This window comes from Colletotrichum truncatum, assembly GCF_014235925.2.
Source record: "Colletotrichum truncatum strain CMES1059 chromosome Unknown Contig_0002, whole genome shotgun sequence".
NCBI lineage: Eukaryota > Fungi > Ascomycota > Sordariomycetes > Glomerellales > Glomerellaceae > Colletotrichum > Colletotrichum truncatum.
The window spans coordinates 5,119,876-5,145,328 of NW_027222399.1; the positions used below are offsets into that span (position 1 = coordinate 5,119,876).

General features: G+C 53.8%; 8 protein-coding genes across 8 annotated transcripts; 5 read left to right on the forward strand and 3 right to left on the reverse strand.

The window, feature by feature from the left end:
* Window positions 1–26: 26 nt before the first annotated feature.
* On the forward strand, window positions 27–1,571 carry CTRU02_204356 (uncharacterized protein; the record flags this gene model as incomplete). The annotated part of the gene is made up of 1 exon (XM_036731313.1): window positions 27–1,571. One exon carries the CDS (start codon window positions 27–29, stop codon window positions 1,569–1,571), a length of 1,545 nt encoding a protein of 514 aa, XP_036576973.1.
* A 690-nt stretch (window positions 1,572–2,261) lies between these two features.
* On the reverse strand, window positions 2,262–4,380 carry CTRU02_204357 (Glycerol-3-phosphate dehydrogenase, mitochondrial 2; the record flags this gene model as incomplete). Its single annotated transcript, XM_036731314.1, has 2 exons — window positions 2,262–3,079; window positions 3,162–4,380. 2 exons carry the CDS (start codon window positions 4,378–4,380, stop codon window positions 2,262–2,264), a joined length of 2,037 nt encoding a protein of 678 aa, XP_036576974.1.
* Window positions 4,381–7,997: 3,617 nt separating this feature from the next.
* On the forward strand, window positions 7,998–8,408 carry CTRU02_204358 (uncharacterized protein; the record flags this gene model as incomplete). The annotated part of the gene is made up of 1 exon (XM_070204367.1): window positions 7,998–8,408. The coding sequence occupies one exon, from the start codon at window positions 7,998–8,000 to the stop codon at window positions 8,406–8,408; it is 411 nt and encodes a 136-aa protein (XP_070062130.1).
* A 677-nt stretch (window positions 8,409–9,085) lies between these two features.
* On the reverse strand, window positions 9,086–10,399 carry CTRU02_204359 (aquaglyceroporin; the record flags this gene model as incomplete). Its single annotated transcript, XM_036731315.1, has 3 exons — window positions 9,086–9,262; window positions 9,438–9,975; window positions 10,089–10,399. 3 exons carry the CDS (start codon window positions 10,397–10,399, stop codon window positions 9,086–9,088), a joined length of 1,026 nt encoding a protein of 341 aa, XP_036576975.1.
* A 3,593-nt stretch (window positions 10,400–13,992) lies between these two features.
* On the forward strand, window positions 13,993–15,748 carry CTRU02_204360 (glycerol kinase; the record flags this gene model as incomplete). The annotated part of the gene is made up of 3 exons (XM_036731316.1): window positions 13,993–14,195; window positions 14,285–15,443; window positions 15,509–15,748. 3 exons carry the CDS (start codon window positions 13,993–13,995, stop codon window positions 15,746–15,748), a joined length of 1,602 nt encoding a protein of 533 aa, XP_036576976.1.
* Window positions 15,749–17,535: 1,787 nt separating this feature from the next.
* On the forward strand, window positions 17,536–19,989 carry CTRU02_204361 (C6 transcription factor; the record flags this gene model as incomplete). The annotated part of the gene is made up of 3 exons (XM_036731317.1): window positions 17,536–17,726; window positions 17,776–19,647; window positions 19,710–19,989. The coding sequence occupies 3 exons, from the start codon at window positions 17,536–17,538 to the stop codon at window positions 19,987–19,989; spliced, it is 2,343 nt and encodes a 780-aa protein (XP_036576977.1).
* Window positions 19,990–20,397: 408 nt separating this feature from the next.
* On the forward strand, window positions 20,398–21,597 carry CTRU02_204362 (actin-binding protein; the record flags this gene model as incomplete). The annotated part of the gene is made up of 1 exon (XM_036731318.1): window positions 20,398–21,597. The coding sequence occupies one exon, from the start codon at window positions 20,398–20,400 to the stop codon at window positions 21,595–21,597; it is 1,200 nt and encodes a 399-aa protein (XP_036576978.1).
* A 978-nt stretch (window positions 21,598–22,575) lies between these two features.
* CTRU02_204363 (uncharacterized protein) lies at window positions 22,576–22,903 on the reverse strand (the record flags this gene model as incomplete). The annotated part of the gene is made up of 2 exons (XM_036731319.1): window positions 22,576–22,798; window positions 22,869–22,903. The coding sequence occupies 2 exons, from the start codon at window positions 22,901–22,903 to the stop codon at window positions 22,576–22,578; spliced, it is 258 nt and encodes an 85-aa protein (XP_036576979.1).
* Between the last annotated feature and the right edge of the window lie 2,550 nt (window positions 22,904–25,453).

Genomic DNA, 25,453 nt, shown 5'->3' on the forward strand with positions numbered 1-25,453 from the left:
GATCGAGCTTCATAACCACGACAACGATGGCTGGACCCCACTCTCGTCTACGGATCGTGCTCCCCGTCGCCGCCCTGCTCGCCCTTGTCGTCGTGTTGGCCCGTTTCCATGCAGGCATAATCACTGTCGACTCCCTCTTCACCGGGCAAAAAACCCCTCCTCCGCCCGCCGCGGGTGACAACAAGCCAAAGGCCAAACCTCCAGCCGAGACGCCTCGTTACAAACCCGCGCCGACATACACGCCGCCTCCAGTTATCGACCCGTTCCCTCTCCTTGCCAACACGGCCTCTCCGCCGCCCCCGATTCCCGCCTACAACGTCCCCCGGAAGGACCTACATCTTGAATATGGCATCAACAGCATGCCGCCGCTTTTCATCGGCTTCACTCGTCAATGGCCGATTTTGCTACAGTGCGTTGTTAGCTACATCACGGCCGGCTGGCCCCCGGAGAGCATTTATGTGCTCGAAAACACGGGCGTACAAATGTCCAACGTGGACGAGAAGCTGTCATTACAGAATCCCTTCTACATGAACCATACTACACTGAAGCGGTTGGGAGTCCATGTCCTGCAGACCCCGGCGCTGCTGTCCTTTTCACAGATGCAAAACATGTTTCTGTACACGGCACATTTGCAGAACTGGCCATATTACTTCTACAGCCATCAAGACGTTGTTGTGTTTTCGCTTGAGGATGGGCCGGACGACGCTAAACGTCCTGGAGACCGGGCGTGGGAATTCTACAGTGACGAGGAGAAGCAAGAGACGATGAACCCCCCAGCGGCGGGAGAACCGGGCTACAGGACGATATACGAGAACTGCCTCCGCGACTTGAACGTCACGCTTGAGCGCAAGGAGAAGTGGGCGTTTAGGTGGTACCAGTATGATCATTTGACGCTGGTGAACCGCGCGGCGATGGACGCCATTGGGGGCTGGGACTCGATGATTCCGTACTACGCGACAGACTGCGATATGAATGCACGGCTAATAATGGATGGATGGACGACGAAGCACCGCCGGGTTGGCATCATCAACGATGTTTCGACGCATTTGGAGGACCTAGCCGTGCTTTACCGGGTGCCAGGCGTGGAGCCGAAGTGGACAGACCCGAACTTGCCCTCGCCAGAAGAGAGAAAGGAAGAAGAGGAGAGGGAGGCCGAAGAGAAGAGAAAGGCTGAAGAAAAGAAGGCTGCTGAAGCCAAGAAGAAAGCCGAAGAGAAGATGAAATCCACAGAGAGACGAAAAGAAGGCGAGACCATCGATGCCCCCCCTAAAAAGGAACCGGATGGCAAGGGTTACTACCGCTCAGTAGTAGAGACGGCTCTCGAGATGACGAATTACAAATATAGAGGCGGAAGCCGTAATCGGAACTCTTGGCAGAAGAGCCAGAGAGGTGGTGCAGGCGAGCCGTACTACTACAACTCGGAAGGGTTTGCGGACGCATTTGAGGTGCTCGTTGCCGCCGGCAGGAGGATTTTCGAAATGAAATGGGGCAGGGGAGGTTGCGACATTGGCGAGGGATTCGGCTTGAAGGTCGCTGACCAATGGCGCGTGCTGCCTCCCAAGGACGCCTGAAAAAAACGAGTTGAATAGCGATGAACTGGCGATGTTATTATTGTACAATTGGTAATGGTACACTCAACGGCGTACGTAGACGAAGGTGCATATTTTTTTTTTCTTTTTCCGAATTTTGCTCGGCGGTCACGGGCTTGGAGAAAGGTTGGGGGCGGGAGGGGGAAATTAAAATAAAATATACACATGTCAGATAAAACAAGAGTCACAAGGCGAGAGAGAGGACGAATGTAGAGGCATATATAGTCATGTCTTTGGGATATTTAATGGACGAAGGCCATCTATACTGATTTAGGCACACACACAAAGTCCATTCTCCTATCATCGGAGAAAAGACTTCTTTCTAGTGCTGATAACCATGCTGATGATGCAGACTACTAAAAAAAAGAAAAAAAAAAAAAAGGTAGAACAGAGGGATAAGGAAAATCGTACACGTGCTGTCAAAATGACCCCCTACCAAGACGCCATACCCGTCTATCTAGGTATCCCGGTCGCGATTGATGTAAAATCAACCCGACAAAAAATGAGAAAATGAGAAAACACATATAAAGCTTCCGACTCGCAGTTATATCCCAACTGCCGATCTAAAGCCCGGAATGCTTTCTCTCGCACATAATAATCTAAAACACACGCTCTCAAAACGCTAGGGTTTTTAAAAGACGCAGGGAGAGAGAGAGAGAGAGAGAGAGAACCTTACGCCTGGGAGGTGGCGTTACGGGCCAGAGCACCGCCGGCCTGGATGTCGCCGAGGCCGACCTTGATGCCGCCGGAGGAGACGGAGGCCTGGGGCTTGGGCGCGGAGGTGGCCTTGGTGCGGCCGCTGCTGCTCAGGACCTCGTCGCGGGTGATGCCGAGCTTGTCCTGGGAGAGACCCATGGACTGCAGGAAGCGGACGGTCTCGGTCCACTCCTGGGCCTTGCGGGCCTCGGACCAGCCGAGCTCCTCGGCCATGACGTCGATGACGCGGGGCAGGGCGTAGAGGGCCGACTCGGCGTTGAGGAAGGCGAGACGGGTGCGGCGGGAGATGAGGTCGGTTGCCGTCTGGGCCATCTCGGCGCGCACGCCGTGGCGGATCTCGCCCTCGACGAAGGGGAACTCGGGGATGATGCGGGCGGTGGAGGTGGCGGCGACGGACCAGGCGCGGTCACCGTAGTTGGTGGCCAGGTGGTGGGCGACGTCAGGGTCGAGCGAGAAGTGGCTGATGAGCTGGCCGGGGAGCTGGGTGGAGAAGCCGTGGGCACCGATGAGGGGCACCTTGGTGGTGATGCACTTGCCGGTGGTGGTGAGGCCGGGGAGGCCAGCGCCGGAGATGTCAGGGAGGGTAATCTGCTGGGGCTTCAGGTCGAAAATCTTGATGGCCTCGTCGACGGCGTCCTCGGCCATCTGGCGGTAGGTGGTCCACTTGCCGCCGGCGCAGGTGAGAAGGCCAGAATCGGAGACGGTGACGAGGTGGGAGCGGACGAGGGACTCGGTGTTCTTGGCCTTGGGATCCTTGACCAGGGGGCGAATACCTGGGAAATTTTCTTGTTAGCTATTGTGTCATAGTTCGCTGAGGAGGGGGTGGGCAAGTGGGGCCCGCCGTATTTTACTTACCAGACCAGGCGGCGAGGACATCAGAGCGGGACAGGGTGGACTCGGGGGTGATCAGCTTGTTGACCTCCTTCAGAATGAAGTCAATGTCGTTCTCGCGGGGGAGGGGCTCCTTCTCGACGGCGCAGGCGGTGTCGGTGGTTCCGGCAAGGGTGTGGCCCTGCCAGGGGAGGACGAAAATGACGCGACCATCAGAGGAGGCTTCGAGCAGACCGATACCGTTGGGGCAGATGTTTCCAGGGAGCATGATGTGGGCACCAGAAGCGGGAGCGACGATGGCCTTGCGATCGGGGTTGTCCATGCGCTCGACGGCATCGGTGAAGGGACCGGTAGCGTTGACAACACCCTTGGCGCGGACAGTGAAGGACTCGGAGCCGGGGTTCATGACGTCGCGGACCTTTGCGCCGCAGATCTTGCCGTTAGAGTTCTTTTCCAGAGAGGTGACTTCGACGTGGTTCAGAACGGTGGCGCCGTAGAAGGCAGCGGTGAGAGCGAGGGAGACGTTCATGCGGGAGTCGTTGTGCTGGCCATCGTAGTAGACAAGAGCACCAATCATGTTGTCGCGGCGGAGCAGAGGGAAGGTCTCAATGGCCTTGGACTTGGACATGTAGTAGGAGCTCTCGAGACCCTGGGAACCGGCGAGGAGATCGTACATCTTGGTGCCGGCCCAGGCGTAGGGGGCGTACCACCACTGCTTGAGAGGCAGGAGAATGGGCAGAGAGGAAGACAAGTGGGGGGCGACAGTCAGGAAGGTCTTGCGCTCGTGGAGGGCCTCCATGACGAGCTGGAGCTGGGAGTAATCAAGGCCAAGGACGGCTTTCTCGAGATAGCGAACACCGCCGTGAACGAGCTTGGTGCTCTTGGACGAAGTTCCGGCGGAGAAGTCGTCGCGCTCGACGAGAGCGACCTTGAGACCACGAGTAACAGCATCGAGGGCAATTCCGGTGCCCGTGGCGCCACCGCCGATAATGAGCAGGTCATACTCTTCAGAATCGGAGGAGTGGGCGCGCAAGTCGGCAAGCTGGGAAGCGCGGTCCTTGATGGAGGGGAAACTGGGCGGGACAATGCGGCCCTGGTTGTCGCGCTTGAGCTCGACCAGAGGCTTGTCAAAGGCGTGGGCACCACGGTTGTTGTTGAAAGCCGAGTAGGCGACAACACCACCAGTTGCGGCAACGGCCGCGGCGGCGAGAGGCCTTCTCAGGCTCGAGAAACGCGACGCCATGCTCTTGGAAATTTGACCTCGTATCTCTCTCGGGGGAGTTTTAGGCCGAAGTCCAAAAAAGGACGAGTGTGCGTTGGGGTTTGTTGGAGAAGGTCGACTTTCCCAGGTGTAGGTGGGAGTCGAGTATCTTCAGGTCTATGATAGTTTGTTGGGGAAGGTGATGATCCTAAGAAGGAAGGAAAAGGAAAAAGGGAAACAGAATAGAGAAAAAAAGTGAGAGGACGTCACGACTTAAGAGGGAGGGTCGGGCAAGTTGAGAATGTCAATCGGTAGATATCAGATTTCGTCAGGCGAAGAGCTTCGGGCTGGGCCGCCTCACCCGCAACTTTGGGCTTCGATTCGTGGAATGACACCCCGAGGTTGACCAGGAATGGTTCCGTTCGGCGCTACTCAAAATCTTCCGTTAGGCTGGACAGGGCGACAAGACAAAAAAAAAAAAAAAAAACACAGGGCGAACAGAGAAAAGAGGCTAAAAGTAGAGTGGGAAGGGGTGGGTGGAGGAGGGGGATCAATCGGAGATCGTGTTTTTTGGTTGCTTATGTGGGAATCTGGATGATAGCTTTCCTTTACCTCCACGCTCATCAATTCTAATCACTCACAGCACCCCCACGTGGTCCCAGGACGGTCTATTCTCTGGCTGACACTGTTGCCTGTGCCCTCCTTTGCTGTGCGTATTATTGGCAACGCTGGCTTGCTTCATTACCCAGGGAGCTCCCAAATTTGGAGGTGGCCCAAGCTATCTCCGGACACACCTATGGTATGGTATCAAATCAAGGGTCTGACATCATGGGGGGAACTACAACGTGGCACCGAGCACAGTCCGAACAAAGACGACGGACTTTGATGAATCAAAGAGAGTCAGTTAGAAGAAGCCCGGACAAGGAAGAGGCAAAGGGAGGCCCGCTTCTTCCTCGTCATGTCGGTAACAGCGGAGGATCCAATATGGAGAAATGAATGGGGAAAGCACGAAATCTCTCGGGGCCCCGGGGGTGACGGAGGGTCGAAACTTTGCGAGAGCTGCGGTGCCATCCCATCCGTGTGGTGTTTCTGGGTCAGAGCCTCATATGTCACTCAGGGGACCTCATGCACCTCGGTGTTATGGACCCGAAATTGGGGAAATCGGTAATTAGTCGGTACTCAAATCACCCGTGTCCTTGCTTCGGTGGTTTCGGTTCAAGGAGCCGAATGTGAGACCAAAAAGAAGGGGAAAATATTGGGTAAAGAAATTGTTGCAGAAATAAGAATGGGTCCAACTCGCAATGATCGGCGAAAGCCTCCGAGGTGAAAAGGCTAGAAGTAGGTCTCTCTGCTCTTACCCGCTTGTGGCCCTTCTCTCTGGGTCGCTACTACCGTTTGCTACCAATTAGACCACTCTTTCCCACAAACCCAGCCTAATTACTACCATAGTGTGCATAGTACGTACAAAGTAGATGCAGTCAGACTCCTCCACCTAATCTGCTCCTCTTTCACTCCCTTAGCCACCACACTCCTCCAACTCGCTTCACCTCGGTATTGTCGACCCGTATCTACAGCACCACCACCGTAGCTACGCACAAATCGACCTGCCTGCTGGATCTGAGACACGCATCCGCCGTTCTAGCCTACCACATCCAATTCGGGCCGTCACTCTGCTTCTCCCCTTTCGTCCCCATCATGGGATGTTTGCCCACACAAGGCCATACCACTTGGCGCCGTTCGCCTTATCCTTCGAAAGATTGAGGCTGTCGTAGGCCTGATTACTCTGGGTCCCCGTACGCCGTCTCAAAGTCGAGGCCCGATTGCCCAAGAGCTACGCTTCGTTTTAAGAAGAACGTGCTTCCTCCTAATGCGGACCGTTTTTGGTTCCCGAGATGGACGGTCAAAGATCTGGGCTGTCTGAGATTCAACCGTCATCCAGCATCGCTTTTTCTCTCTCAGTCTCTACACCAAAGCCACGGCTACCCATCTTTGTCATCTACACCATCCCGCCATCCACACTTCGACATGCTGCCAAGTCCTCCAAAACCTGTCTCACCCTGCCGGGTCTTCCTTTCAACCAGCTATTCCCGCACCCTCGCCCACTCATACCGGCCGAGATCCGGCTACGAGTAACTGTACTTTGAGAACGTACCGTACCTGCTCAGTGCGGGTACGTACACTTCGGCTCTCTCCCCCCATCAGGTGCTGGTAGGGGCCAACGCTGTCTGAACCGACCGCCACGGGACACAATGTACCCAGACACACACATACACACACCCGCCGTCCGTTGCTGCCGCCCACTGCCGCCACTTTTTACCATCGTGCCCTAGACCATATCGACGCCGCAGTGTACTTCGACCACCGCCGAACATCCCGGGCCGCTGTGCAACAGCCGCATGGAAAAGTGGAAAGCAGGAAGATAAGCTGGTCACGGTGGAAACGCTTGCAATACCCACACTCCCCCCTATTTGCCTGCAGATGGTCACGATGCAATCATATGGATGGCAAAAATCTACTCACCGTCCAGGCTTCCTGGTCTCCTGGCCTGCCAGTGTTGCTTCGAAATACACGACACCCCCCGTCTTCTTGCAAGTCAAAGTGGTATGCAACCGCCAGGAACTTGAAAGTGTGTTGCTATTTGATGACTGGCCAAGCATTGTTTCGAAACTCGGATATTGCAGCTGTGCTCCACGGTTCACTCATCCCCGATGGCAATCGATCTGAGTAATACGTGCTACCAGGTCCAGGTTGGTCGGCGAGTTGGGGACCACCTCCCCTCTTGGCTGTTTGGCATTAGCCTGGCAGTAGCTCTAAACAGCACGATGTTACCCCACGAAGCTTTCAAAAGCAACTTAATCTTTGGGCTTGCAACATACGCTGATTCGTTTGTTCTTCGAGGCAAGGTCCTCGAAACCTAGACAGCTGTCTGACACGAAACTTAAGCAGCTGTCTGGCGAGTCACGCTCAGCAAACTTTAGAGGGGATTTTTGGATTACTGTGTCGACCATCGTCGATTGAGGTTGCTATACACGGATGGACATGGTGACTAACATGATGCAGCAAACTTAGTAGACTTGGCTTCACTCACTCCAGTGCACCGCCCCCGATCTTACAAGCTCGAAATCACTCAGGATTTACAACACAGCGGACCGTTTCAAGCTGGGAAGGCCCTGAAGCGGCCCTTGATACCAGCTCCCGCCGCTAATCCGTCCAATCCACGCTCTCTCCCGCACCTGCTCCAGCGGGATGAAGTTCAGGTGGCATTACACAAGTTAGCGCCAACTCTGCCTTACTTTCTCGCGGACGATGGCGCAACACTTCTATTTCAACGCATTGCTACAAAGCTTGGGAGTCTCACTAAGCCCGTCCGAAGTTTTGGCAATCCGTACATTGAATGAAGGGCGATTAGCAGGACTGAAGGCCCGCCCAGGCGGCGTGAGCGTGTCACGCCGCTGGGAACTTGACCAACATCTCCAGAGCTTTGCAGGAATTCCGCTTTCTACGCGCCCGTCTGCTACCATCTTCTACCAGCTTCCCGTCTTTTGCCAACTTTGGCAGCGGGGCAGGAAACAGGCAAGCATGCCAGAACGGGACACAACCGGCTATGGACGGATGGAGAAGGGGTTGATGCACTCTTTGGTTGTCCAATCGTGCGACGAATGCTGCTTCCGTCGGCGACCATCGGCGACCTCAGTCACGAAGGCGTCGCAAACCCCTTGCGAAGTCGCAAGACTATTGAATTCTGGGCGGACCAAATGGAAACCCGCAAACAACAGAATCCAGGCCCTTTCGGCCAACAGTGCCCTGTCAAGAGGTCCCAGGAGGCTGCAAGTCCGCGCTGTCACTGCATCTGGAAGCGATTCCGGCAGCATGGCGCGCCCCTCTCCAGCCCAGCCCAGTGGGCTCGCCCAACAGAACTTTGGGGTCCCCGTAATTTGGCTAAAATCGCCGACACGACGGAAGAATTCTCAATGTGCCAGAATTGGCCCGCCTTCGGGCGTCGTGACAATCTTTCAGCGAAAAAGTCAGGCCCTGCTTGGTTCAGGGTCTTGGAGGTCCAGACATACTAATTGATTGCAACATCCGTAGTCGGGCGTCACGTCCATGTTCATGATTGATCTTTCTTTTCTTTCTTTTCCTCCCACTCTACAAGTCATTGTACAAAGGCAAAAAAGGCTTTCGACGACAAGCAACAATTATAACGACTGAACTAACATTTGAAATATTTGTATTGTGATTGAATATTTGTCATTCTCTTTCCACTCACCGCTGCCCAACGAAAGCCCAAACAGCGGCGACGACTAACGACGAAAACAACAGGCCCCAAAAGATAAAAGCACCGCTAATCCACGCCCCCAGCCCAGCAAAACAACGGTCCGCTGGCCAAACAAGAAACTGGATCTTGACTCTCAATCGATAGACAACCGTCAACCACTCTTTCCTTTTTTTTTGCGCCCATGAGGTGTTCTTTTCGTTTCATTTTTTTCCTTATTGTTTGGTCCGAATCCAAGGCGACGGCTTCGTTTCTGAGCGAAACCACGGTCGGCCCGCTCCTCTCTCTTCTCTCAATCAGAAAAGACAAATGTGGTATCATTGACCCAGTTACCATCCTTTCTCTTACTCTCACACTTTCTCACTCACTCCCGCTCAACTCACTCATCTCTCAAAGACACGTTCACGTCACAATCTCTTTGTGCAAAGGGATGAAGCAAACATGAGAAGCATCCTCGAGTGAGGCGGCCTGTATCTAGACCTTGCTCTCCATGTTGTTCTTATAAGTGTTGGACCAGACGTCACGACGCGGCTGGACCAGGCGCTTGAGGCCGAAGTATGGGGAGTTGATGGGGCTCTCACCCGTGTAGAGGAAAACGTCGTACAGGAAGCCTCCGAAGAGGGTACCAAGGAACGGAGCGACCATGGGGATCTATCAACGCATCGGTCTCGTTAGTCAGGGCACTTGTCAAAAGAGGGACTTTCGTCAACGCATTCGTTTTCGCCACATAAAAAAAAAAACCACGCAACACCGACGCCATTTAGAAAGGAAAAAACCGGGGAGCCGAGGCACCGATAAGAAAAATCATCAAAGGGGAGGGCCTTACCCAGAAGTAGTATCCACCGGCGGACCACACCTCATGTCCGTATCCGACAATGTACGAAACCAAGCGGGGACCGAAGTCACGGGCGAGGTTAATGGCGTATCCTGTCTCCCAACCCCAGCAGGCGCCAATGCCAAAGATGAGGAAGAAAAGAGCAAGCGGCATGAATGGTCCAGCGGCACCGTTGGCGGGGTCGGCGAGGGCGAAGATGACGAGCTGAAGGAGACTGGAGCAGATGAACTCGGACCAGAACATGGCTGTCCGGGTCATGAATTCGGCCGGGTAGGTGCAGAAAATGCCGGCGGTAGCAGTGGGACCGCTGACGGTGCGGATGCCCTTGCCCTCAAAATTGTCAATGGCGGGCATGTAGTTACCGTACAGGATGAAGGCGGCAGCCATGGCTCCGAGAAGCTGGCCGATGAAGTAGATGGGGAACTTGCGCCAAGGCATGCCACGGTACACGCAGTTGGCAAGCGTCACTGCTGGGTTAAGGTGACCACCGGATTTTTTGCCGACGTAGACGCCGAGCATGACACCCAGGCTGAGCAAGGTCCAAAGTTAGCATCTTTTTTTGTGATGGCTATATCCAAAGGTTCATCGATGAAGTCACGATGAGAGCCTATAGGGTGGTGTGTGTGTGTATGTGAGACTTACCCCCATCCCCAGGAAATACTCTGATAGTCACCCTTTGTGCTGTTACTCAACACGACTTGGGCAACGACACCGTCACCAAACATGACGAGGATCATGGTGCCGAAGAACTCGGAGAAGCCGTCCTGGAGGTTCTCGCGGACGCGAGACCACCACAGCTCCTCTTCCCGCTGAGGCGGGGTCATGGTGCCGGAGGCGTGCTCCTCGTGGCTTTCTTCTCCTCCCATCTCGGACTTGAAGACTGGAATGTGTTGCTTCCCAACGGATGATGAAGACTCAGACACCGAATCGGCTGCGTGGACAGTGATGGACATTAGAACCGAAAACGATATTAAGATGGAAGGTGAGTGAGGGAGAGTTGGGCGAAGGGAAGAGAGAAAGGAGTGAGAGAGAGGGGGCGGAGAGGTGAAGATGAGATGAAGGGACGGGCGATGGTCTGGCCAAATATCATCCCACGTCTCCCATGGGGAAGAAGCAACTTCTTATGGTCCCCACGGGCTGATCATATCCCACGGGGCTGGACGACCGTTGCACCGATCCGCCGGGTTGACACCTTTGGGGAATGGGGGGGAGGGGAAAGGCAGAACGAGGAGGAGAGAGAGAGGGGGGGCCTTCACAAGGAAATCATGACGCTTACCCATCTTCGTCTTGTTGCTTGCTTGGTTGCTTGCTTGCTGCGACCCTGTGGATCTAGACCGATGATACACTGATGAAAAAAGGTCTTTGCCCCGGCATTCACGGCCACGAGGACTCGACAGACGAGATTGGCTATTTCCAATTCCGGATCTCTGGGATGATGATACCAACACGTCGGTTCCTTGCCTCACGGGGATACGAAAAGATACGGGGTTCGTACGGGCCTTGCGGAAGAGTGAGGAGGAGTGAAGGGGAGGAAGGAAAAAGAAAATCGAACGATGTGGGCGAGAGGAAGTTGCTCAGGTGGTCTCGGTGTTGCAAAGTCCAGAGAAGAAGGACGGCCTGCGGTGGGACAAGGGGCAGTGTGATGCAGTTCGGTGGCTCACACCGACGTTGAAAGTGGTCGACTGAACTCGGGGACGGGATGTAGATGCTATTACGGACGACGGCCGAGGCTTCGCCTTATTTCACCCTCTGAAGGAATTCTGGATCTGGACCTGGGGTGCGAGGATGAGGAGGAAGAGGACGACGACTACTACTCAGATGGGCTTCTCTTGCGTCTTTCTGCTTCTCTTTTACCCCCTCTTTTTTACCCCCTTCTTTCTTTCGTTCCTCTTTTTCCGGGGTTCGCCAAGGTTCGGACTTGGGATGCACAGGTTGCGCAAAGTAGAGGTACAGAAACGACCAAAACCCACACCTGCGCCACTAATAGGCTTCACTTCCCAGCAAGCAGCAAAAAGAAGAAGGGCAGGGTGTGCCTGTTCGTCCTTTTTTTCGCAGATGGGAAGGGGGTACGGTATGGTGGTTCTTTGAGGTAAGCTTCTGGGGCAAGTTCCCACGTGTGGGTGAGGGGGGAGGGGGCGCGCGGTCGTCGGTGGTCCACAAAGATTTCGGGCGCGTGAGATGGGCGAAAAAGGTCCTTCCTTTCTGCTTTCTGCTCTACACGCCGGCCGGCCGAGGCAGCTCAAAGGGCTAGAGAATTTGGCCAAGGTAGGTTTTCGGTGCGTTTTCCGAGACCCGTTTTATTCGATCCTGCGTCCGCTTTTTGACTTCTTGGTTTACGGCAACTTATGCAACTCTGTGTGCTGCTTGCGCCGGCCTGCAGAACCCCCAGTTTTCTTACACCTGGCTGTTTTTGGGTCCCAAAGACTATTTTATGTTTTGGTTTTTTTTATCGTTCAAAAAAGAGTATTTCCTTCTTCACATGAGAGGTTGTGCCAAGGTTGTTGGAAAAAATTGGATTGTAAGTCTCACGACATTCCCGGAGCTTCCAGTTTCCCCCGTTTAAAACTCATTGAGTTTTGGCTGATCGGATCGAAAGATTACCTCTTTCATCATGCATCCTTGTGCCATCTGGGGCTGGGAACAAGAAGGATGGCCTAGCCAGGGTAAAGAATGTGGAGATTCTTTTTTTTTTTTTGGTCCCAATCTGACAGACAGTGACGAACCCACGCCACTCCCGAACTATGTAACCACCGCGGCTAACGTCATACACGAGACGGGTAGACCTATCACGAACCAAGCCGAAGGGGAGACCAAAAAAAAAGGCCAATGGGCGAATTAAAAAATTACATTGACAGCCTTTACAAGCTATGCGCAACCCTTTTGTCAGTATTCGTCCTTGGCCAAGGTTTCCATTACTCGCCAATGACCAATGACGTGAGCTTGGCTTTTCGAGGTAAGAAGGGGAAAAACAAAAGAAAAAAGTTACATGACAAGACCAACTGGAAGTCTGAGCCGCGGCTCATTACACACACTCATATTTTACGACAAACCCCCCAGTTCCCCGTTCGACTTTTTTGGTTTTCAACCCTTGCCTGCATTCCTGTTGGAACTTTCGCCTCTTCCCCGCAGTTCTCTGCGCGCACATGGACGAATTAGACGAAGAGACATGCGGGCGAGTGCAACGTAGCGGGAGGGGAAGCAGGTCAGCACCAAGGCGATGTTTGTCAGTCTTGACCGTTTTCGACCAAGTCGACCAAGATGACAAGCAGCGGGAAATAGAAATCTGGTGAAGGCGCACGTCGGCACATGATTTACTTGCATGCTCAGGTTGGATTTGCAGGTTGAATTGGGAAGTTGAAGCCGTTGGTTCGTTTCACAGTTGGTGATGTTTTTTTTCTGTTGGTTGGCACTGTTTGTATGGTGCCCGCCCCGGGCATGTCCGATGGAGAGGGGCTCTCTCTCTCTTTCTGTCTCTGCCTTCCTCCTCTTTCTCCTCCCTGCCCACCCTCACTACTACACGATCCTCGTTCTCGTTGCCCTTCTAGAGCGCGTGCGCCATGCAGTGTGCAGCAGAATGTGGATGCACAGGTAGGCACAAGGCAGAGAGAAATTCTCACGTAGTCCCACGAATTCCACGGAGGCGGCGGAGCTCACTCTCCTCTTCAGCTCTAGCCTGGCAGTAGTAGTATAGGCTCTGCACGCCACGGGCTATCCGTATCAGCCGTCATCTCGTCTTTTTTTTTTTTTTTTTTTTTTGGGTTACTTAAAGGGACCCCGCTCGTCGGGCGACCGGTGCTTGAGATAACGGCCGGCATAAGGCCGGACCCACCGGACCGTGGCGCTCGCCGACGTAGACCGAAACTCGTGCTGTTGCACTGCGACTGTAAATGACATCAGCCCCATCAGCAAGGTGATCCGGCCCCCGTCGCCCTCCACTTTTGCTCGCTGTCTGCGGCCGACGTTGCCTGTCCCTCGAACCATCGGCCGACGTAATTCGGTGTGCCCTCCCCGAAAACATGGCCTCCCGGATTCTTTACAGCGAAGGATTCGGTTGCCTGTCAGACACAGACAGAGAAGCATCCCGCTGTGACCCGTTCGCATCCCCCCCCAGTGGGGATGATCCTGCATTCCGGGGCCCCCTCGTTTGGCAGACCTGCGGTTTTCCCAAGTCCGCTCAGTTGGTGCTCATCTCGTGACATCTCCACACGATCTGGGGGATGGGGTAGAGATGGGAATGAGGGGTAGCTTTTTTTTTTCGAGAAAGCTGTCTTGTTTTCCTGTTCCCCATGGAGGAAGCTAGCCCGACGCCGCGCCTAAAGGCAAGTTGGAGCTGAATTTCCCACATGTGCGCCGCACATGGAGCACATGGTGAGGGGAGGGGGGGAAGAAGGAGGGGCACTACAAATATTTTGTGAGCCCGTGAAACTTGAACTCTGTTGCGAAACCAGCCTCTCTCTCTCTTCTCTCTTCACCTCGTTCCTCAAGATACCCAATCGTCCTTGTCCTTCTCCCGTCGCTGTCAATTCGTCCCGTCTTCCCCCTTTGGATGCTCTCATCGCTTCTCCCCAACCGCTTCAAACAAACCTCGGACAAAATGTCTCCCGCAGCTGTCAACGGAGGTCAGAACATCTCCTTCGTCGGTGCCATTGACCAGGGCACCACGAGCACCCGTTTCTTGATCTTCAACCCCCACGGTGAGGTCATTGCGACGCACCAGCTTGAGTTCAAGCAGATCTACCCCAACCCGGGGTAAGTTACAAACTTTTTTTTTTTTTTTTATACAAGTGGATTGTTTTTGTGTGTTTGCGCTGCATGCGAAGCTAACTCAATTGCGACAGCTGGCACGAGCACGACCCCGAGGAGCTCGTCTCCTCCGTCGAGAAGTGCATTGACGGCGCTGTCCAGGCCTTTGAGACCCAGGGCCACTCCCGCGAGCAGATCAAGGCCGTCGGTATCACCAACCAGAGAGAGACCACCGTCGTCTGGGATAAGACTACCGGCAAGCCTCTGTACAACGCCATTGTCTGGACCGACACCCGTACCAAGGACCTCGTCCGCAAGCTCAAGAACCGCCTCGGCGCCAGCGAGCTGACCCAGCGATGCGGTCTTCCCCTTTCCACATACCCCTCCGTCGGCAAGCTCTTGTGGCTGATTGACAACGTCCCCGAGGTGAAGGATGCTTACGAGCGGGGTGTCCTGGCTTTCGGTACCGTCGACACCTGGTTGGTCTACAAGCTCAACGGCGGCCCGGATCGCGATGTCTACGTCTCTGACCCTTCCAACGCTGCCCGTACCATGTTCATGAACATTCACACCCTTCAGTACGATGATGACCTCATTGACTGGTTCAGAGTCGACCCTACCAAGGTTAAGCTCGCCAAGATCGTGCGCTCATCCGACCGCGAGGCCTACGGCACCCTGGCCAACACTGCTCTTAGAGGCACCAAGATCACTGGTTGCTTGGGTGACCAGTCTGCCGCTCTCGTCGGCCAGAAGGGCTTCACTGCTGGTCTCGCCAAGAACACCTACGGCACTGGTTGCTTCCTGCTGTACAACATTGGTCCCAAGCCCGTCATCTCTTCCCACGGTCTCCTCACCACCGTTGCCTTCGACTTCGGTCCCGGCAAGACCATGTACGCTTTGGAGGGTAGCATTGCTGTTGCCGGATCCAGTGTCAAGTTCCTCGTTGACAACTTCGGCTTCATGGAGTCGTCTTCCAAGCTCAGCGCCCTTGCTGAGACGGTCGAGGACAACGGCGGCTGCACCTTCGTCACCGCCTTCAGCGGTCTCTTCGCGCCCTACTGGATCGACGATGCGCGCGGTACCATCTTTGGTATCACTGCTTACACTCAGCGTGGCCACATTGCCCGCGCTACCCTCGAGGCCACTTGCTTCCAGACCAAGGCAATCTTGGACTCCATGGAGAAGGACAGTGGTGCTGCCCTTACTGAGCTCGCCGTCGACGGTGGCATGTGCAACTCCGACCTTGTCATGCAGGTAAGAATAGGACCCCGGACCTTATCCGAACCTCGGGACGCAGAAAAAGGCTAACCCCTGTACAGACCCAGTCCGACATCATTGGCATCCCTGTCAACCGCCCAGGCATGCGGGAGACCACGGCCCTTGGCGCGGCCATCGCAGCAGGCTTTGCTGTGGGTGTCTGGAAGAGCTTCGATGAGCTCAAGGACGTCAACCTGGAGGGTCGTACCATCTTCAAGCCCCAGATCACTGATGAAGAGGCGGCTAAGCGCTTCGGCCGCTGGGAGAAGGCCGTCCAGATGAGCAAGGGCTGGTCGAGCTAAACACTCACTGCGAGGCTGATCCTTTGTTTTCATCACTTAATGTCTTTTTTTTTCTCTCCATTTTTTGCCATATACCACTGTGTGTTGCTTGGGAGGGAGGTCCCATCACGACGGCGGCGCGGATGAGGTTTGGCGCTTGTCGGAGAGAGCTCCAGATTGTATCATAGGTACCATGACGAAATGACGCAGTTTGCCTCTTTGTCAGAACTTATGTGCGTATGTGTGTGTGTGTGGATGTGTGTCGTATGCTGGGGGTTGGATCCTGCCCCATTCGCCTGATCCTGTAGCAATCTTTTCAAGGCTGCCAAGTCGAAGGTGTCAAGGAAAATCGCAGTCGCATGTTTATTCTGATCCATCTCCACGTGCAAATGTTCCCTGTTAAGACCGGATGATCGGATGCAGGCAGCCCCCACGACTCCATCGTTCCGTTTGAACTGAGTCGTGAAGTGAGCGGTCTGTAGTGAAAACCATCGTCATATTGCCGAAACCATGGAGGAGATTCCGCACTTCTCGGACGAAGCCCGCGGGGGCCCGTGATGAACGATCGCAAACACCCAGCCATCGCATGCCCCGCGGGAGAGGAGACATGGTTGAAGCCACTGCCGTGCCCCCCACCTTTAGCGATTAAAAAAGCCCACGGATGATCCTCGCAGAAGTGGCCTTGACAGGGAAAACAGCGAGCGGGGAGCGGTTCGGAGTGGCCGGGGTGCGGCGCTGTTTACCAAATGGGGGGGTTTTTTAGCAGTAAACTTGGAGACAGATGAGGGGAACAGAGGTCCAACGCGGTTCCTGCGTCTCTTCCGTAGCCCATTATAGTGCCTTGGGCCCGTCTAAACGATTCTTGTGACAGATGGCTCCGGAGATGGCTCTCGTTATCGTAATCGCCGCCAAGGGTTCATCGCTGAGCGCAGCGATCTCCCCTCATCCGTTCCGCTATCCCATGCCGCGGTATGTTGTGTGTAACGGTTTTTCCGGAAAAACGAAGGGTAAAGCTGCAATAAGACTGGATCGTTGATCGGCTGAGTTTGGCGCGCGACGGCGGCGCAGCGGAGTCTTTATTTCAGGTGTTCCGTGGTATTCCGTAGATTTTTTTTTGGTTATTTTTTTCTTGCGATGCAAGATCCAGCTCTTATTGTGGACAAGGGTGGGCCAAATGACTGGACCTTATCTTTTTCTTTGCATCCTTTTCTTTGTGTGTCGGGTGAGAAACACCGAAAAGCCCCGTGGCACTTCGCACTCTTGTCAGGCGCGCAGACACCACTACCAAGACCTTCACAGTAGCTTGCTGACAAAGTCCTCCTTAGCGGTCTCGGCTCGCCGAGGCTTTTCCCCCCCTAGTCTCTCTGTTCCTTTTCCGCTCGCTGAAGATTCGGTGGTCTCACCTGTCTTTCCCCCCCTTTTGGCCCCCTCACTCCCCTTCAACTTAGCCCTTGCTCCTGGTGCTGGTGCTTGCGCTTGTGCTGTGCAGGCTGCAGGTTCGTGCACACAACTGGAACCAGCTGCCTACGTTCCCCAGAAGTTCTGGAACTTGCCCTCGACCCGGCCAACCACGGCAGCCAACGCCGGATTATCCCCATTAGCAATCCCCCAAGTGCTGCGGCGCATCCTCCACCATCCCGGCCGGCTGAGGCAATTCGCTAGCCTGCCTTTTGCTGCTCACTGCACGCCTGCACGCCAGTGAAATGACCACTTTGTAACATCAAATTCGGCCCTGCTCCTCAAGGCTCCATCCAAAAGGGCCCTGATAAGAGCGAGATTTCACTGTCTGTCAAAGTTAAGAACAGGAAATGTGGAGTTCCCACGACCATGGGACAGACATGCTAGGAACAAATGCAAATGCACGTCCGCAATCAATGGCCGAGGAGGAAGCGAACTCGGTGTTTAGCCACGACGAAGGCTCGAGTGGTGAAGACACCACCAACAACGGCTCGGCCGGACCACCGAGAAAGCGCAAGAGGGAGAAGCACCAAAAGACATCGTATGATATTATTCCTTCATGTTGAGACACGACGCTGACCGCGCTGTAGATGCGAGCTGTGCAAGGCGAGAAAGGTGAAGTGCGATCGCGCGGAGCCCGCCTGTTCATGGTGTGCTCGTCACAACCGCACATGTGTCTATCTTGAGAGACAGAAACCTGGAAGCCGTATCGGTTTCAGTCTTGAACTTGAGGCCAAGGTCAACAGACTTGACGCGCTCCTGCAAGCCCTAGGCCGTCGTGTGGAGGAACACATCGCCAACGACCATGTTGCCAATGCCCAAGCCCTCTCCCCAGCCATCAGTAACCAAGCATCATCTCAAGTCGAGGGTTTCCATCACGATGCGAATGGCGTCAGTCCAGCATCTGCTCTGCCGAGGACAGGGCCGACTGCAAATGGGAGAACACCCGCCTTTTCAAGCCCGTTCTGGCAGGGTGGCGACGCTCAGGAGGCGCTTCAGAATGGAGATCGAACTTCAGTCCAGGCTCTCTTGAACCTCTCAGCATCAGAATCTTTTAGCCAGGCGGGCGCAACTCCCAGTATCTCTGGGCCGCGCAAAGAGGCATCATCTCTGACGACTGTGTCTGAGTTTCCGCCACACGACATGCTTTACACACTTGTCGACTTGTACTTTAAGCACTGCAATACCTGGTGTCCGATTCTTGACCGCAAAACGACATTTGGCGCCTTTTTTGGCTCGACTTCACTGACCGATGCTGACCGTGTCCTACTGCATGCTATTGTGGCGACGACCTTGAGATTTTTAAAAGACCCGCGATTGTCGCCCGAAATGCGATCTCACTACCACGCCGTGTCGAAAGGCAGGGTCCAAATATACGCGATGGAAAATGTTAGTATTGCGGCGCTGAGGTCTCTGGTTATCCTATGTTTGGATGAGCTCGGAACCTCCAACGGACCACGTGGTTGGAACATGCTTGCGCTTCTTGCACAGAACGTAAGGCAGCTGGAGTTGTGCGAGGAGTGCAGTGTTTATCTCACAGCCGAGGCAGAAGAGACCCCGCACACCGGCTCAATCCGAAGAGTTGCAACAGGTCGGCCTGAGTCTTGGATTGAAGACGAGGGTCGGCGGCGGTTGTGTTGGATGGTATACCTACTTGACCGATACGCAACGATCGCGACCACCACCTTCGACTTCATGCTCGACGATAATAAGATGAAGCGCAGTCTTCCGTGCTCGTACGACTTGTTCTCAAGAAACGTTCCGGTCGAAACAAGATCATGGAGCCCATCCTTCGACCCGACCGTCGCTCCATCCATCAACAAGCCCGATAACCTGGGCAGTTTCTCGTATCATTGCGAGATACTGCGTATACTCAGCAAAGTCCACGACTTCCTGAAGACGCCCATCGACGTGACGTCGTCGGGTGAGATGGCTGTCTGGCGGAACACGTACAGGTCGTTGGATGGGGCGCTCGATAGTTGGCTTCAGAGTCTACCGAGCGAGTACAGTAGGATATCAGCGCTGTGCCACTCAGACCCGGCGAGCCGCGTCGCAAATTGGTTCATGCTTCACAGCGCATATGTCACGTCCGTGGTGCGTCTGCATTCTTCAGCAGCGTACCCTACTATAAGATCACACATTTTCGTCCCATCGCACTATGCGATGCAGAGATGCCTTTCGGCCGTGCAGAGTCTAGGCGATATTGCTCAAGATGTTTTCGAGGCCAATGGTCTTGACCTGCTCGGTCCGCCATTTGCATTCTCGCTATGGGTGGCGGCGAGGTTGTTGCTCGTCCATGCAGCGACAGTCGGGTGCCCCGTCGACCCCAAGATTGATTTTTTCATCGAAACACTCAGGCACGTCGGTCAATACTGGGAGGTGGCAAACAACTATGCCAAAATCCTGGCTCGAGTAGTCCAACGAGGACGTCAAGGCGACATGAACTTTACTGCCATGAGAAAGTTAGTATCCCGGCGTTGCTTGCTCATTCGTGTCCGAAATTTGCTGACAGCGTGTCCTCCAGGAGCGCCCATGATCTAGTGACTCTGACATCCTCCACTCGACGCTCTGGCGTGGAGCCGACCTCGACTCAGGTAACGTCATTAAGCGAGCTGGACAACATTGATGTGTTTGACTTCTTCAACTACCCGAAAATGTCGGATCCGCAATTAAGAGCCACCAACGGCCAGACAAACATACTACAAGCCCAGGTCATGAGTGGTTTGGGCGGCGATTCCATGAGGTGTACAGGCGTACCGGATCCGGAGTCAGACTGGTTGGGGTTCAACACTCCTTTTACCTGACAGCGGTAGCAGCGGGATATGTGGTCATGGATATTTGGAGGAATTCGACTTGTCGTGGGCACACGACACCTTATTTAACACCCTTTTGATTATGAGGACTGGCGCTGGTGGGTTTGGAAGAGGCGTTTCTGGGGCACTGTACCTTGGTTATTGATGGATCTCCTGTGGCTTCGAAATACAGCCGCAAGGGAGATCGGCCCAATTGAATTCGCTGATCCCCGCACAGCTGACGAGCAACCCCCCACCGTGACTGGCTGAGCCACTTCTGATCGTCCGTGTTTGCTATGCAAAACGTCCTCCCTGTCTTCGTCCAACATCTTGAAAACGTATACTTGCAGCTTGCAAAGACACATCTCGACACTGGAATCGATTGAGACCATACCCAGAAAACATCTTTCAGAAATCAAAATGGCGCCTAACCAGGGTCTCGTGCATCTCAAGGAGTACGACATCAAGGATAGCAATGTCGAACTCATTGGCACAGACATCGACCACCGTGTAAAGTACAATTCGGCAGCCACCGAGCCGGCATGGAACGACGGAAAGGTCGGCCAATCCGCTGGTCTGCACATCTGGCGAATTGAAGACTTTGAAGTTGTGCCGTGGCCAAAGGAGAAGTATGGCCAGTTTATGGATGGCGACAGCTACATCGTCCTTTATTCATACAAGGTCGGCTCCAAGGATGAGTCTGAGAAGCTAGGCCACGAAATCTTCTTCTGGCTCGGAGCTCATACATCCCAAGATGAGGCCGGTACCGCGGCGTACAAGACGGTGGAGCTTGATGAGTTCCTGCAGGGAGCGGCGACCCAGCATCGGGAGGTGCAGTCGGCACCTTCTGACGACTTTTTAGCGCTCTTCCCCTGGATTCAAATCCGATCTGGAGGTGTCAGATCAGGCTTCCGCCATGTTGAGGAAGGCGAGCCCAAGCAAGAAATCCTCACGCTGCTACGCATTTTCAAGAACCCGTCGGTTGGTGCCAGCGGAGTTGTGGTACACGAGGTCGAGCCGACCTGGCAGAGCCTTGATGATGAGGACGTTTTTGTACTGGATACTGGCGACAAGATCTGGCAATGGCAGGGCAAGAGCTGCAGCCCCATGGAGAAGGCCAAGGCGGCGCAGGTCGTCAACGACATGACGCTGGCGAAGCATATCGACGTTGAGGTCCTCACGCAGGAAGAATCGAGGTCTCGTGTCATTGTGTCTCTGCTCGGCGGTGACGAGGACACTCCGCAGAGCGGGTTCCGTTGCCCAAGACCGGTTAGGTCGGCGTCCAAAGCTCACGCCGGCGAGCGGCCTCAAAAGCTTTTCAGGCTCAGTGATGCCTCTGGCGAGCTTAGATTCGACCTTGTCAAAGATGGCAGCAAGGCGAGCCTCTCGGACTTTGACGGCCAGGACGTCTTCCTGTTGGATGACGCGGGCCGCGCCGTGTGGGTGTGGGAGGGGCAAGGTGCAAGCAGGGGTGAGAAGGCCAACTGGCTCAGGGTTGCCCAGGCGTATATTCGACAGTTGCAGGGAGGAGATGAAGCAAGCGAGGTGCATCTCACCCCTGTTGCTAAGGTGGTGCAAGGCAACGAGAGCCGCGCATTCTTGAAGGCTGTGCAGGCTTAAATATTGATGGCAGATTTTGGAGGATAAATCAATCGAGCGTCAGTCATCATATGATCTAGTCTTTCGTATTCTCAGAGCAAGACTCGAAACCCTATTCTATTGACAAGATTTTGAGCTGCAGATGTCAGTGACTGTGAGGGGTCGTTGATGAGAGAATTCGACCGTGACGAAGGCCCATGATTACTCGGGTATCTCCAGGTTGAAGCGACTTGAAGCGACATCGTCTCAACGGCTTCGACGAGGCATGTCTTCCGGGCTTGAATTTTGTTGAAGATGTGTTTGTCGAGGGGAGGTTAGATTATCTGGAAAGATCACGAGAGATACAATGGACAATGGGAAGGTAGACTTAGGGAAGGAGCCGTCGAAGGTGATTGTGGTACCTTCCGTGGAATGCTTGTGTCACGGTTGACGAGAACGGTACTAACAGTGTGCCGGCCATTCAACAGCAAAAATTGCTAGTGCACCTCCACAATGCGGGGTCTCCCCAACATTGCTTCCGTCCCAGCCCAGCAACCCACCCTACGAATTCAGACATGTGATGGCGCCTGCTGCTGGAGTAGGAGTGAAAAGCGCGCCTATAAGTTCTTTATTTGCTTCATGTCTTTTCTTTTACTTTGAGAAGTTTTGTTCATCCATGGACGACTTTGGCCAGGCATCATTCGACTTTCAAATGCAATGTATTTTCATCTTAAAGTCCTGTCGGCTTCTCTCTTCGTCATTACATTGTAAAGTTCAAACAGGCAGCGGGACTGTGAGACTCAGTCTCTTCAGTGCCCATGGTATCCCCACAATCCTAGTGAACGCCTTTTGCAGAAATAGTATCCCAAAGCCTTTCCTCCATTGCCTTATCGAAACACGACGAGAAATTAACGTTCGAATCTCGCAAGCTTCATTCTCAACCTCATGGCCAGCTTTAAATCGTCATTATTGCCAGGGTTTTGATCTTTCAACGACGATTACGGCCCGCCAAGGAACAGCCTATGGTCCACCCGCTTGAGCCATGATCCTGGCTAATTCGTCCTCGATTCTCGCTCGGTGTTGTTCGCTAATGGCGTGAACGTTGGTACTCTGTGTCGAGACACGATACATGTTGCCGTCTTGAGAAGGAGGCTGGCCTTGATACATGGAGAGCCGTCGCTGGGCAAGAGTGCGCTGCGATTCCGATGAAGAGTACACGTGAGGCGGCCTCACAGCAGTGTTACTGGCAAGGTCTAGTCAGTCACGCAGTACCCTTTCTAATCACAGGAACATCCTCTGGAAAATGGCAGTACCCGTAGTAAGCTGACTGGCCGGATTTGTTATCCATGATTCACAAGTGAACAGCCGTAACTTCTTTGTGAATTGAAACTTAAGGCCAAACCTTAGTCCTCGCTGGTTCAATAGCGTAAAAATACTGTGCTCGCGGCCGTTGAATGTAGATGCCAGACTTGTCAGGACAATTCAATGCAGTGCTTTTTTATAACCACATAATCATACGAGCCGCCATTCGACGGTCTTCCGGTTCAAAATTGAAAAGCCGCCTTATTTGACCCTGCAGTTCCAGGACTGGTAGTATTGAATGTCTTGGGCGGAACGGAAGCGACTTGAGCCTCGAATGCACATGAAATTCGCCAATGAAATCCGCCCGCAGGAGTCCGGCCGTGCTGCCCTTCCACAGCCCTTGAATGCACAATGGCTATGTGTCCTCGAGTCATTGGCTATTTGTAGAGCTGCACATTCAAGACAGAGAGAAAAGTCTTGCATGAGCTGATTTGTGTAAGCTGCTTTATCGTGGAGTTGGCGAGCAGTTTGCCTGGGCGAAACAGGGTGGTTGATGACGGCAAGGAGCCCACCCCGCGGTGCCTATGCATCGAGAGGCGCTTCAGGTATTCCAATGTCGCTTATGCGTTAGTGTGTTATACAAAAAGTGAAGTAGGGGAAAATAATTTTGTCCGGTTCTTAGATCCGACTTTGGCCAATCGTCAGCCTGATGTGAGCCGCCATTGACGTTGGCGTGGTGCTAAGCTGGCTATCAGTACCCTGTGCTTGAAAGTATGACTGAAGCCGCAAGTGATACATCAACTTTGATGGCAAGGTCGTTTCCTTTGAAGTATTGAAGAGTGCAGGAGAAAGGACGTAACGAGGAAGAGGTCCGACTAGTTTCCTGCTTCTGGAACGCCACCGTGCCGGCAATGCCAGGTAGGAACACACTCCGGGCCGCAATTCGGCGGTACCAACAGTCTTGGAAAAGCTCGCAGAGCTATCGATGAGGAAGGCCTGTCTCCCAGCTTGACCTAACCTGAGGGCACCTTGCAACATCTGCCCTCATAACAGCATATTGCATACACTCGCTCAAACGGCGACAGGCTTTACTACAAGCATGCTCACGCCCCGGCGTCTAAGGGTGAAATAGCCTCGAACTTGGCGGCTGCCTTGAGCCTTGAGATGAGAAGCGTCAAGCCTAGGCTTGCCGATAGTCTACCCTCGACTAGTGGCGAGAAAGTCGGCGGCTTCCGACAATCTTGGCCCCTGGCCACGATGACAGCGTTGGGCTCACTCAGCTGTGGCTTTCGAAATTGAAGTTGGAAAAATTCGAATGTGCAAGAATGTAACATGGTATGGGTTGGTTGTAGACATAAGTGGACGTTGTTGTGATGTCGTAGGATTTTGAGGCGCTTCTGCCTGCATGCAGTGTAACGTGAAAAGAGGCCTCCCGCCTCACTTTTCGCTTCACCTCGAAGCCCTGAAAATCTGCCTCATCTGCCTCACGAGGCAACTGGTCGCCTGTTGATGCCCAACTCTAGGCATCGCAGAGTCGTAAAGTCCGATAAGGCGTCTCGGTTGCCTTGCGGTCGAGATTGTAGTTCGCAATGAATGATGAGCCTGGATCTGTTAGCTACCAGGTGTTGCCAGACGTATCGAGGTGCCGCCGGATACCTTACTCCAGGACTTGGTTATGATTGAATGCCAAGGTAGTTGTCAATGATCATTGGGACTTGTGATGTCGTGTGTATAGTCCGTGTCGATGTTCACAATGATCATTTCAGAGCGGGGATTCGTGATGTCGTGCATGGTCCGTGTCGATATATATAATGATTATTTCAGAAGAGAATCTGTGGCTGCTGTATCATCCAAAAATGGGTGTGCCTTGCTGCATCATTGAGGTTGAGAACAAAACCAAAGAGGCGTGAGTTTGATGAAATTGAAAAAAGATTGCTTGAATAAAATAGGACTGGCGCGGAGTGAGGTATCTTATAAGGGAAGCGTTTCTTAGCCCCCAAGTCTGACATCTTATAAGCGTCTTTCAGCCCCCAAGTGTAAAAGAACCGTGCATATCAAAAGCGCCACGGTGGAATCCAAAAGTACTTCGCATACATAAATGTACCATGCTGAAATATGAATGGATGGTCCAAGTTTGCAAAATGGTCAGTGCCTGGTGTGCTACATTCCCACAGCATAATATCCCTGTATTGTCTGCAACCTAACACAGCCTCGCGCTTTTTGGCATACCCAACGCAGTTGAGCCCCCGACATTTGACCAATGATATAGTGCCAAAACCCAACCGCCTGGGCTGATGTCCATATGCAGGTCTCCTTGCATCTGAAATGCTTGTGTGATTGGCTGAGTGGAAAGCTCATGCCGAGTCTCTACACCTCCCGGTTTCATAGCATTTCCTGGCAGAACACCTTGTGAGGCCACAGGTTTCCAATGGCAAAACGCTGTGTCAGCCCGTGGCATGACGAAGAGATCGGTGGTAGCTATGCGGCGTATGATAGGTTGGTTGTTCACCGAGGCAATTCAAGCCACGACAGCGTGCATAATACCATCTACTCTGTCCTCCGTCCACAAGATGGAGGACTAGTCACACGAAGGAAC